Raw genomic sequence first — 13,529 nt, 5'->3', positions numbered from 1 at the left:
AGACAAACATTATGACAAACAAATCTTTATAATTGTGCACTGTTTGACATGGAAGCAAATTAAACGAGATGACGAGTTTCTAAGCCTAAAAAAGTTATCCTTACCTTGTCTTTGTTCGGTAAAGTCTGAGTCCTGCCGTAAGTGTCTCCTCCATTAATACTGATCAGTTCCGCATCTGCAGGCGGAAACTGTGCGGGGAAAACCACTACGTCACTCTTGAGCGTGTCTGAGCTGAAGCAGACGTCATACTGCTGAGTAGCATTAGAGTAAGACCAGCTCCCGTCAGGGTGGGTGGTGATCATTGGGGCGCTGTACCTGCTGAAATTGTTGTCTGTCCTGTGGCATTTGACAGCTATTAAAGTGATGAGGCTCAGCAGAAAGATGACTGACACCGACACAATGCCGATCAGTAGATACAAGTTTAAATCAGAGAAGCCTTCGTCCTGTGTGGGCACATGTCTGAACTGGGTCTGGATGTCAGCTGTGCTCTCAACCACCACCACATCTATAGACACAGTAGCTGACAGGGAGGGTTCTCCGTTATCAGAAACCAGCACCACCAAGGGGTGAGTTTTCAAGTCATTGTCACTCATTCTCCTCTTAGTCCTGATTTCCCCGGTGCTGGTTCCGATCCGGAAGAGGTTGTTTCCTTTGGGCTCAGAAAGGTGATAAGAAAGCAGCGCGTTGTATCCAGAGTCTGCGTCTACAGCCCTGATCTTTGCCACAAAGTATCCCGCTTCAGCAGAATAGGGGATGCTCTCACTGTTAACGGAGCCATGCTCAGAGTATGGAGAAAGAACTGAAGGACTGTTGTCATTCTCATCCAGGATAAAAACGTTCACAGTCACGTTGCTGCTGAGTGGAGGAACACCAGAGTCTGTGGCCTGAACTTTAAACTGAATCGTTTTCATCTCCTCGAAGTTAAACGACTGCAGGCTGACTATATCTCCTGTCTCCGAGTTGATGTTGACAACTGATGCTACGCGTGTACTCTTGGGTGAACTATTAATCAGGTGATAAGTTGACTTTGCGTTTTCGTTTAAATCTGAATCGAACGTCGTCAGAGCATGTATTGTTGATCCAATGGGACTATTCTCCTTCACATAAACATTAATCTGCGAGTCCACGAACCTCGGAGGATTATCATTAACATCCGACACGTGAACAGTTATTATGCTGGTGCTCGACAGAGACGGAGTTCCTTCATCTGTCGCTGTAATTGATACATTATATTGGGAAACACTCTCTCTGTCAAGAGTCCCATCCACTACCAACGAATAGTAGTTTTTATAGTTAGATTTTAATTTAAAGGGCACATAACCTGTTAACTTACAGGTTGTCTCGCCATTTTTGCCTCCGTCTTTATCGGTGACAGTCACCATGGCAACAGCTGTGCCTATTTCAGCGTCTTCCTTCACTGGACTCATCAGTGATGACACAGAGATTTCCGGAGCGTTGTCGTTCACATCGATCACTTCGACTAAAACCTTGCAATGCGCACTGCGAGGCGGAGTGCCTTTATCTCGCGCTTGAACACGAATCTCATAAGCTTGATTCTCCTCATAATCAATATCACCTTTCACTGTAATTTCTCCGGTTTTATCATTCAGGGCAAATTTACCGTCAGGGTTTAAACGGCCCCTCTCTGTAAAAGAGAACAGAAGCTGGCCATTAACACCGTCATCTAAATCAGTAGCTGTCAGCGTCAATAACTTCGTGCCTACATCAGCATTTTCAACCACCTGGACCTTGTAGAGAGATTTACTGAAGACGGGTGAATTGTCGTTTACATCCAGAACATTTATTTGTAACTGTAAAGTCCCCGTTTTGGGAGGTTTTCCACCGTCTATCGCAGTCAGCGTAAGTTCAATAACATCCTGTTTTTCCCGATCTAAGGCTTTCTGCAGCACTAACTCGGCAGACACACTCTGCTCACCAGTGCTCTGTATGTCCAGCGAGAAATAATCATTCGAGTTCAATTTGTAAGTCTTCACCGAGTTGGTCTCTACGTCTGCGTCATGAGCCACAGGAAGCGGATGCCTCTCTCCGATATAGGAAGACTCGTACATATCAATTATACGTATTTCTTCCAGGAAAGACGGCGCATTGTCATTGATATCATTAACCACAACTTCAATTCGATGGAGGCTGCGAGGGTTACTCAACACCGCCTCTATATTTAAAGAGCACTTTACCGTAGTCGGACAAAGCTCTTCCCGGTCTATCCTCTCGTTAACGAAAAACATTCCGGTTTCGTGGTTAATGTCGAAATAGCGCTTGTTGTACGCCGAGGTAATTTGAAGACCCGCGGACTCGAGCCGTTGAACATTGAGATTTAAATCCCGAGCGAGATTCCCCACCGCCGTTCCTTTGTCCACCTCCTCTGATATCGTGTACGATATCTGAGCCCCGGACCATTCGCAGAGACAAAGCAGGGTGAAAAGCAGACCCCAAATGTTATTCCATTGTTCCCGAGCAGCCATCGCTGTTCAGAGGAAAGGCGACGTGTCCTGGTCACTGCCTTTTGGCCCGTCCGCGAAAAAAACACCACTTTTATATATCCATTCTGACTGAGGTCCTCTCTCTTCAGGGCGTCACTCGACTGTACTATATCTCCACAGAGCACAGACAGATGATGACGTTTACGTGTTTTGTCACGAGAAGAGGAGGAGTTCCTTCTCAACTCTGGACACAATATTTTTGCATGGTCTCCAGCGACCTCTCGTGACACATAAGTGTAAATAATGACTGCCCAAAATATTATTTTCATCATGTAGAGTGTAATTTATATTTTAGCCAAATATCCATAAAACATTTTGTTTGAAAGACTAACTAAATGGGTAGACTGTTCTTTGGGCCATCACAAATATTAAGTTCAAGTAACTTGTGTTTTAAATCGTATTTATTAACGTGATTTCTAGTTTTGTTGTTCTTTAACAGCACCTATGCCTTTTTATTTATTTTCACAATTACTAGACATAAGAACATAGGATATAATCCGCAAATCAGCATCACCACAACCAGCATTTGCATCTCAGTGCAACAAAATAAATAAGAAAACAATGTTTTAAGGACCATGGACAGCGACTCAAACCAGTTTGAATGCATTTCATGCCATTGCTCAGAGTACTGCTTTGAAGAAACCGAAGAACTTAGTTCACAGATTTCCTGTTTATCCGGATCAAGTGCCATCAAACCATTCAGCATTTGTTTTACATGCCACAGAGATGGATAGACTACAAACAAGAGTGAGATATCAACACTTTCTGATTTATGAGTGATTGTGTGTGTGTTCGAGTAGAGCTGGCCCCTATCAAAGGACTAGACACAAGTGTGTGCGAGTACAGCTGCATATCATTGATATTTAAAGTTGAAAAATAATTTGCAAGCCATTTAAATGTTTTTAGGTTTTGCACGCTTAAATGTTATACAAAGCTGTGAAATCTGTTACAACTCACCTTGTCTTTGTTCGGTAAAGTCTGAGTCCTGCTATACGTTTCTCCCTCATTAATACTGATCAGTTCCGCATCTGCAGGTGGAAACGATGCAGGGAAAACCACTACATCACTCTTGAGCGTGTCTGAACTGAAGCAGACGTCATACTGCTGAGTAGCGTTCGAGTAAGACCAGCTCCCGTCAGGGTGGGTGGTGATCATTGGGGCGCTGTACCTGCTGAAGCTGCTGTCTCTCCTGTGGCATTTGACTGCTATTAAGGTGATGAGGCTCAGCAGAAAGATGACTGACACCGACGCGATGCCGATCAGCAGATACAGGTTTAAATCAGAGAAGCCATCGTCCTTTGTGGGCACATGTCTGAACTGAGTCTGGATGTCAGCTGTGTTCTCAACCACCACCACATCTATAGACACAGTAGCTGAAAGGGAGGGTTCTCCGTTATCAGAAACCAGCACCACCAAGGGGTGAGTTTTCAAGTCATTGTCACTCATTCTCCTCTTAGTCCTGATTTCCCCGGTGCTGGTTCCGATCCGGAAGAGGTTGTTTCCTTTGGGTTCAGAGAGGTGATACGAAAGCAGCGCGTTGTATCCAGAGTCTGCATCTACAGCCCTGATCTTTGCGACAAAGTATCCCGCTTCAGCAGAATAGGGGATGCTCTCACTGTTTACAGACCCATGCTCAGAGTATGGAGAAAGGACCGCAGGACTGTTGTCATTCTCATCCAGGACAAAAACGTTCACAGTCACGTTGCTGCTGAGCGGAGGAACACCAGAGTCTGTGGCCTGAACTTTAAACTGAAACGTTTTCAACTCCTCGTAGTTAAACGATTGCAGACTGATTATGTCTCCTGTCTCCGAGTTGATGTTCACCAATGTGGGGTTTGAAAGAGATGTACTTTCACTGTTTAAAATCGAGTAGCTCACCTGACCATTGCTGCTGGTGTCTGCATCTATTGCAGTCACTGTTTTAATTACTGTTCCTACTTTGCTGTTTTCTTTCACATAAACTTTTATCACCGGTTCTTGGAAATAAGGCATATTGTCATTAACATCAGAAATGTGAACAGTAATGACGCTGACATTGGACAGAGGAGGACTCCCTTCATCTGTAGCTGATATAGTTATATTGTACTGTGGAGTGACCTCTCTGTCGAGGCGCCCGTCAACCACCAAAGAAAAATAGTTTTTGTAATTTGTCTCTAACTTGAATGGGACGGTGTTCAAGATCTCACACTTTACTTCACCGTTTTTGCCACTGTCTCTATCTACAACTGATACGAGTGCAACAGCAGTACCTGCACCAGCGTCCTCGTTCACTGTATTGAGCAGTGACGTCACAGTGATTTCCGGAGCGTTGTCATTTACGTCAATCACTTCCACCAGCACTTTACTATGAGCAGTCATCGGAGGATGGCCTTTGTCTCTCGCCTCTGCCCGGATCTCAAACGCTCTTCTTTCCTCATAGTCGATTTTTCCTTTCACTGAAATGATCCCCGTGTCAGGGTCAATTTTGAAAACGTCCAGAATATGATCCTGGTCCTTGCTACGAAGAGAATATACTATTTCACTGTTTGGGCCTTCATCCGCGTCGGTCGCATTTAAGGTGAAGACTGCCGTACCGATGGGAATATTTTCAAAAATTTGGATTTTATAAAGACTATTGCTGAACAACGGTGCATTATCATTAATATCAAGTACATTTATTTCAATTTCTGATTTGCCTGAATTCGGTGGCGAGCCCCCGTCTAACGCTGTTAACAGGAGCTGTAGATGTGGCTTTTTCTCCCGGTCTAGAGCTTTCTGCAGCACTAACTCTGGAGATATACTCTCCCCTCTTTTGTGCGTCGCAAGACTGAAGTATTCATTCGGACTGAGCTTATACGCACTAACGCCATGTTTACCTACATCAGCATCGCTTGCCTCCGATAACGCGAATCTGAACCCAGGCACCGTGTTCTCTGCAATGTCCAGTATCTGGGATTGTGTGTTAAATGTCGGAGCGTGGTCATTCACATCTTTGATTTCTACCTCGACGCGGTAAAGCTTTAATGGGTTGTTAATCACAGCCTCTACGCTAACGGTGCATTTAGGTTCATCCGTGCAAAGCTCTTCTCGGTCTATTCTCTCAATGACGTGAAGAAATCCGGTCTTTAGATTTACCTCGAAATATTTCCTCTTGGATCCGGTAACAATTTGAAACGAACGCGTCTCCAAATCCTGCACGTTGAGGTTTAGATCCTTGGCGATATTTCCGACATTAGTTCCCGGGTTTACCTCCTCTGAGACGGAGTATGAGAGCTGCCCAGACGCCGACTCCCAGTAACAATCCAACAACAGCAGCACCAGATATGTTACAAAAGACCTCCTGGTATTCGGCAGAGTCATAATTCCGTCGAAAATGAACCAAGCACACGTCCACAGCGATGGTCCTATTGTGGAATGGTGAGAAGAAGTAAAACTGCAGGCAACGCTATGTCGACTTTCATATTTTAAAGACAAATAATCCACCATGCGCCCCGTCTCATCCCGTGTCTCTTTGTGATGGAAACCCACAGTCCTATCGTTTTCTTTAACTCAGGGCGGAGCCATGACGTTTCAGTGTTACGGTCTAAAGCGTCCCCGTGTGGTTACTTTATCAAACTACACACCTACAAAGTGCACATTCTCATTCAAAAATGTGGACAACCACTGAATTATGAATTACACCGTGAGGCTTGGAATTGTTTTGTTTTTCATATCCAAGATGTAAAATGAAAATACCAGATTATATGGAGATAAAGGCACAAATAAATTAGTTGATTCACAATCATTCCCAATTTACTAATCGACAATAAAACATTGAACCAACTGTTAAAGCAGGAAGTTTGTGATGGCAAACACATTTCTGACTTAAATCAGTAAGACAAACGCTCACTTGACACATTTTGAGTGAACAGTCATACACTCACGTCTTCAAATTCTATCATCATATATACAGTTGCAATTATACTGCATAATCTATTGTAACTGGCTTCTTAGGAGAGAAAAAATATACCTATTGACCATATGTGACGTGGCAGATCAAAGGAAGAAACTGACGCTCAGTAGCACGGACAGTGACATCATTTAAATGCATTAGTTTGCAGCTAAAGCAGGGAACACTGAACAAGACATGTGGAGCAGGCCTGTAAGACTATAACGTGTGACTTCCCACCTTCTTTCACTCAAAATTAGACTGTCTTTCTAATGACAGTCTATTGCCTTTCATTAGAGAGACTACTCTCAGGCTACTCTCAGGCCCCACGTCAACCCTGAATGCCCCGATATCCTCAGACACATTTCATCAACAGTGGAGACCAGCCAAGCAAAAAGGTTGTCAACTAACCATGCCCGGGACATTTTGTTAACATGTCATGTCAAATATTTTATTAAGGTTATTTCTTTGATTCTACTTTCAACACAACAATGAGACATTGGCTACAAATGTTCTTACCTTCTCCTTGGTGGGTAGAGTCTGAGTCCTGCTATAAGTGTCTCCTCCATTAATACTGATCAGTTCCGCATCTGCAGGCGGAAACTGTGCGGGGAAAACCACTACGTCACTCTTGAGCGTGTCTGAGCTGAAGCAGACGTCATACTGCTGAGTAGCTTTAGAGTAAGACCAGCTCCCGTCAGGGTGGGTGGTGATCATTGGGGCGCTGTACCTGCTGAAGCTGCTGTCTGTCCTGTGGCATTTGACTGCTATTAAAGTGATGAGGCTCAGCAAAAAGATAACTGATACCGACGCAATGCCGATCAGCAGATACAGGTTTAAATCAGAGAAGCCATCGTCCTTTGTGGGCACATGTCTGAACTGAGTCTGGATGTCAGCTGTGCTCTCAACCACCACCACATCTATAGACACAGTAGCTGACAGGGAGGGTTCTCCGTTATCAGAAACCAGCACCACCAAGGGGTGAGTTTTCAAGTCATTGTCACTCATTCTCCTCTTAGTCCTGATTTCCCCGGTGCTAGTTCCGATCCGGAAGAGGTTGTTTCCTTTGGGCTCAGAGAGGTGATACGAAAGCAGTGCGTTGTATCCAGAATCTGCGTCTACTGCCCTGATCTTTGCCACAAAGTATCCCGCTTCAGCAGAATAGGGGATGCTCTCACTGTTTACGGAGCCGTGCTCAGAGTATGGAGAAAGAACCGAAGGACTGTTGTCATTCTCATCCAGGATAAAAACGTTCACAGTCACGTTGCTGCTGAGTGGAGGAACACCAGAGTCTGTGGCCTGAACTTTAAACTGAAACGTTTTCAACTCCTCGAAGTTAAACGACTGCAGAATGATTATATCTCCTGTCTCTGAGTTGATGTTCACCACTGCAGATAATGGTAACGTGTCACTGTTACTATGTAAAAATGAAAATCTCATCTGACCATTCTCATCGATGTCGTCATCAAATGCGGACACTGTTTTTATAACTGCACCTACGGGACTGTTTTCTCTCACATATACGTTGATGGTAGATTCTGTGAATACAGGTCTGTTATCATTTACATCTGACACGTGTACAGTAATAACACTTGTACTGGAGAGAGGTGGGCTCCCCTCGTCAGTAGCAGTGATGCTGATTTTGTATTGAGATGCGCTCTCTCTGTCAAGAGGACCGTCCACCACCAGCGAGTAGTAATTCTTATAATTCGACTCAAGCTTGAAAGGGACGTTATTTGAAATTTTACAGTTCACGATCCCATTTTTACCTCCGTCTTTATCAAGTACTGAAACAAGAGCAATAGCTGTGCCGATGGACGCGTCCTCTTTCACTGTGTTTAACAGTGAAGTCACGGAAATTTCAGGAGCATTGTCATTAACGTCTATGACTTCAATCAATAATTTTGCATGTGATGTCATCGGAGACAAAGCTCCATCACTTGCTTGAACTCTTATCTCAAAAGCGTTGTTCTCTTCAAAGTCGATGTTCTTTTTATTTGTGACAGTCCCTGTTTTTTCATCGATAGAAAACAAATCAGTGTTTGTCACATGATCAATTTTACTAAATGAGTAGAATAATTGTCCGTTTGGACCCGTATCTAAATCAGTAGCATTCAGTGTTATTATCGATGTCCCTATTTTCACATTCTCGTGAACGCTGGCTTTATACAGTTTTTGATTAAATATAGGAGCGTTATCGTTGATGTCCAACACATTCACTAGAATTATAATGCTGCCTGATTTAGAAGGAGTTGCTCCATCTATCGCAGTCAGCGTGAGACGAATCACAGACTGTTTTTCTCGATCTAAACTCTTTTGAAGCACTAATTCCGTAGTTACAGTTTCTCCTTTATATGTGTCAAGGGAGAAATGTTCATTTTGACTAAGCTTGTAATTCTTAACATTATTTCTACCAACGTCTGGGTCGTGAGCTTTTTGCAAAGGGAATTTTGCACCCACTGTTGTGCTCTCCGTAATATTGATCATCTGTGACGTGCTTAGAAATGATGGTGAATTATCATTCACGTCTAAGATTGTAACTTCAATCCGGTACAGCTTTAATGGATTATTAAGAACAGCTTCTACACTGAGTGAACATTTAGCTTCGTCGCCGCAGAGTTCCTCCCGATCTATTCTCTCATTAACGTAGAGGACACCAGTCTTTAGATTTACCTCGAAATATTTCCTCTTTGATCCAGAAACGATCTGAAACATGCGGGACTCCAAATCCTGGACGTTGATGTTCAGATCTTTAGCGACATTTCCAACAACAGTTCCCACATTCACCTCCTCTGAGACGGAGTAAGAGAGCTGCCCGGACACTGGCTCCCAGTAACGATCCAGCAGCACGAACAGCAGATATATCCACACAGACCCCGTTCTGCTCGGTAAATGCATAATTCCACACGTCGAGAAGGGGCATATAGGCCAATCTGAATAATACGTTACAAAAACAATGATACCATGGTCAGCGAAGAAATAATCCAAGCAATGATGTCGGCATTTTCCCGACCAAAAGACACGACCGTTCGTTGTCGTCCGAGCTCTCTTTGTAACAAAGCCCACATCATCCGCTGAATCTAGGCGGAGCCCTAAGACATTAAAATGCAAGTCCAAATGTGATGGTCTGCAGTGTCTCCATGTGGACACTTGTCTAAACTACATGATGCATTAACAATAATAAACAAAGGGCGTTATTAAACTTCCTAATATCTCCTTATATAAATGCGAGTGAAAACATAAACGTGTTCAAATATTATAAAAAGACGTTATAATTACTAATTACAAAAAATATATTCAAACTGAAGTAATAATATAACAGTTGGTTTTATAAACTGACTGAAATCTCAAGAAATATCTCACTTTAGTTACAGCAAGTTAGACGGATAAATGAACTGAATCATTTTCACCGAGTATTAAAATGACTGCAGATATAATATAAACAGATTTATTCTAGGTACATGGTACCGTTTCACAATTATCCTCAAAGAAATTAAAAAACATATTTAAGAAAATGTGCACTTAAACAACGTTTTTGTTTTGCATTACATTCTGGGAACTGGTAGTGAGTTTCAAAAGTTGTGTTCACCACCACAGAAAGCCACAAAGGGACAAAACGATATCAGACGCCAAAAATGTCTGATATTAAAAAACCACCAGCAAATGAAAAGCAAACTACAGTTGCAAAATTCCACTACAAAGTCAGAAATCCTGTATCTTTGTCCGTTGTATAAAAGTAATTCTTGCCATGTTGCTCATTGTATGTTTTTCATTTGAACCGTTTTTAATTTTCTTTTCATTGGTGAATAGAGGAAGCAGAATCTTGAAGCAAATCCTGATATTCATGTGTACACAAAATTTGGTGACTACGTTACATCTGAATAAAAGAAGAGACTTCATGCCGGCTAAATATGCGCCTATTTTGAAACCACTTAACAAACATAATAATTTCCATATACCACAAAACTGCTTATTATGTTAATTGATCCTCTATAGAAAATACACAGCAACAAGTACTTGATGCAAATTTTGTCTTACCTTGTCTTTGTTTGGTAAAGTCTGAGTCCTGCCATAAGTGTCTCCTTCGTTAATACTGATTAGTTCCGCATCTGCAGGCGGAAACTGTGCGGGGAAAACCACTACGTCACTCTTGAGCGTGTCTGAGCTGAAGCAGACGTCATACTGCTGAGTAGCATTAGAGTAAGACCAGCTCCCGTCAGGGTGGGTGGTGATCATTGGGGCGCTGTACCTGCTGAAGCTGCTGTCTGTCCTGTGGCATTTGACAGCTATTAAAGTGATGAGGCTCAGCAGAAAAATTACTGACACCGACACGATGCCGATCAGCAGATACAGGTTTAAATCAGAGAAGCCATCGTCCTTTGTGGGCACATGTCTGAACTGAGTCTGGATGTCAGCTGTGTTCTCGACCACCACCACATCTATAGACACAGTAGCTGACAGGGAGGGTTCTCCGTTATCAGAAACCAGCACCACCAAGGGGTGAGTTTTCAAGTCATTGTCACTCATTCTCCTCTTAGTCCTGATTTCCCCGGTGCTGGTTCCGATCCGGAAGAGGTTGTTTCCTTTGGGCTCAGAGAGGTGGTAAGAAAGCAGCGCGTTGTATCCAGAATCTGCGTCTACTGCCCTGATCTTTGCCACAAAGTATCCCGCTTCAGCAGAATAGGGGATGCTCTCACTGTTTACGGAGCCGTGCTCAGAATAAGGTGAAAGAACCGAAGGACTGTTGTCATTCTCATCCAGGATAAAAACGTTCACAGTCACGTTGCTGCTGAGCGGAGGAACACCAGAGTCTGTGGCCTGAACTTTAAACTGAAACGTTTTCAACTCCTCGAAGTTAAACGACTGCAGACTGATTATATCTCCTGTCTCTGAGTTGATATTCACTATTGCAGATAATGGTAACGTGTCACTGTTACTTTGTAAAAAGGAAAATCTCATCTGACCATTCTGATCGATGTCGTCATCAAATGCGGACACTGTCTTTATAACCGCTCCTACTGGACTGTTTTCTCTCACATATACATTCATGGTAGATTCTGCAAATACAGGTCTGTTATCATTTACATCTGACACGTGTACAGTAATAACACTTGTACTGGAGAGAGGTGGGCTCCCCTCGTCAGTAGCGGTGATGCTGATATTGTATTGAGATGCGCTCTCTCTGTCAAGAGGACCGTCCACCACCAGCGAGTAGTAATTCTTATAATTTGACTCAAGCTTGAAAGGGACGTTATTTGAAATTTTACAGTTTACGATCCCATTTTTACCTCCGTCTTTATCAAATACTGAAACAAGAGCAATAGCTGTGCCGATGGACGCGTCCTCTTTCACGGTGTTTGACAGTGACGTCACTGAAATTTCCGGAGCATTGTCATTAACGTCCATGACTTCGATCAATAATTTGGCATGTGACGTGAGGGGAGGTGTAGCTCCATCACTGGCTTGTACTCGAATCTCAAAAGCGTTGTTCTCTTCAAAGTCAATATTATTTTTATTTGTTACGGTCCCTGTTTTTTCATCGATAGAAAACAGGTCAGTTTGTTTTTCCTGATCTATTTCAATAAATGAATATGAAATTTGTCCGTTTGGACCCACATCCAAATCCGTGGCATTCAGCGTCATTATCGTGCTGCCTATTTTCACATTCTCATAAACACTCGTTTTATAGAGTGTTTGACTGAATATAGGAGCGTTATCATTACTGTCCAACACATTCACTGTAATAATGATGCTGCCTGATTTAGCAGGAGTTCCTCCATCAATTGCAGTCAGCGTGAGGCGAATCACAGACTGTTTTTCTCGATCTAAACCTTTCTGAAGCACTAATTCGGGAGATGCACTTTCTCCCTTATGCGTAGTAAGAGAGAAATAATCATTTTGACTCAGCTTGTATGTATTTACAGAGTTTTTACCGACGTCTTTGTCGTGGGCTCGTTTCAAAATAAATTTAGCCCCTGCCGCTGTGTTCTCACTAATGTTGATCATCTGTAATGCGCTGAGAAATAATGGTGAATTATCGTTCATGTCTAAGATTGTAACTTCAATCCGGTAGAGTTTTAACGGGTTATTAATAACAGCTTCTACACTGAGTGAACATTTAGCTTCGTCGCCGCAGAGTTCCTCCCGATCTATTCTCTCATTAACGAAGAGGACACCAGTCTTTAGATTTACCTCGAAATATTTCCTCTTTGATCCAGAAACGATCTGAAACATACGGGACTCTAAATCCTGTATGTTGATGTTTAGATCTTTAGCGATATTCACGACGACAGTCCCCACATTCACCTCCTCTGAAACGGAGTAAGAGAGCTGCCCAGACACCGGCTCCCAGTGACAATCCAGCAGCACGAACAGCAGATATATCCACACAGAGCCCGTTCTGCTCGGTAAATGCATAATTCCACACGTCGAGAAGGAGAATGCAGGCCAATCTGAATAATATGTTACAAAAACTATGATCCCAGGGTCAGCGAAGAAATAATCCAAGCAAAGATGTCGGCATTTTCCCAACCAAAAGACACGACCGTTCTTTGTCGTCAGACCTCTCTTTGTAACAAAGCCCACATCATCCGCTGAATCTAGGCGGAGCCCTAACACATTAAAATGCAAGTCCAAATGTGATGGTCTGCAGTGTCTCCATGTGGACATTTGTCTAAACTACATGATGCATTAACAATAATAAAAACAGGGCGTTATTAAACTTCCTAATATCTCCTTATATAAATGCGAGTGAAAACATAAACATGATCAAATATTAACAAAGACGTTATAAATACTAATTACAAAAAACATATTCAAACTGAAGTAATTATATAACAGTCGGTTTTATAAAGTGACTGAAATCTCAAGAAATATCTCACAGTAGTTACAGCCAGTTAGACTGATAAATGAACTGAATCACTATCACTGAGTATTAAAGTGACTGCAGATATGATATAAACAGATTTATTCTAGGTACATGGTACTGTTTCACAATTATCCTCAAAGAAACTAAAAAACATATTTAAGAAAATGTGCACTTAAACAACGTTTTTGTTTTGCATTACATTCTGGGAACTGGTAGTGAGTTTCAAAAGTTGTGTTCACCCCCACAGAAAGCC

General features: G+C 42.6%; 2 protein-coding genes across 6 annotated transcripts in view; both read right to left on the bottom strand.

The window, feature by feature from the left end:
* LOC133959189 (protocadherin alpha-C2-like) overlaps positions 1–13,529 on the bottom strand; it is a 107,883-nt gene that overhangs the window by 50,466 nt on the left and 43,888 nt on the right. The window contains exon 1 of one of the 5 annotated variants that reach the window (XM_062394291.1): positions 10,447–12,887. The exons of 2 other annotated variants lie outside the window; for them this stretch is intronic. In XM_062394291.1, coding sequence (XP_062250275.1) covers positions 10,447–12,825 — 2,379 coding nt within the window. In that variant the 5' untranslated portion in view covers positions 12,826–12,887. Of the gene's footprint in view, positions 1–104; positions 2,557–6,927; positions 9,307–10,446; positions 12,888–13,529 lie in introns of those variants that run through there. 2 more of the 5 variants (XM_062394289.1, XM_062394288.1) reach the window with 2 other exon arrangements.
* LOC133959111 (protocadherin alpha-8-like) lies at positions 3,426–5,966 on the bottom strand. The gene has a single exon (XM_062394212.1). It carries the CDS (start codon positions 5,964–5,966, stop codon positions 3,426–3,428), a length of 2,541 nt encoding a protein of 846 aa, XP_062250196.1.

The sequence above is a fragment of the Platichthys flesus genome, chromosome 8, assembly GCF_949316205.1.
Source record: "Platichthys flesus chromosome 8, fPlaFle2.1, whole genome shotgun sequence".
Classification (NCBI taxonomy): Eukaryota; Metazoa; Chordata; class Actinopteri; order Pleuronectiformes; family Pleuronectidae; genus Platichthys; species Platichthys flesus.
This window is presented reverse-complemented; position numbering and strand designations above follow the sequence as displayed.

Excerpts from the sequence above, each read along its gene's own strand:
- LOC133959111 (XM_062394212.1), bottom strand. The coding sequence starts at position 5,966 with ATGGTGGATTATTTGTCTTTAAAATATGAAAGTCGACATAGCGTTGCC.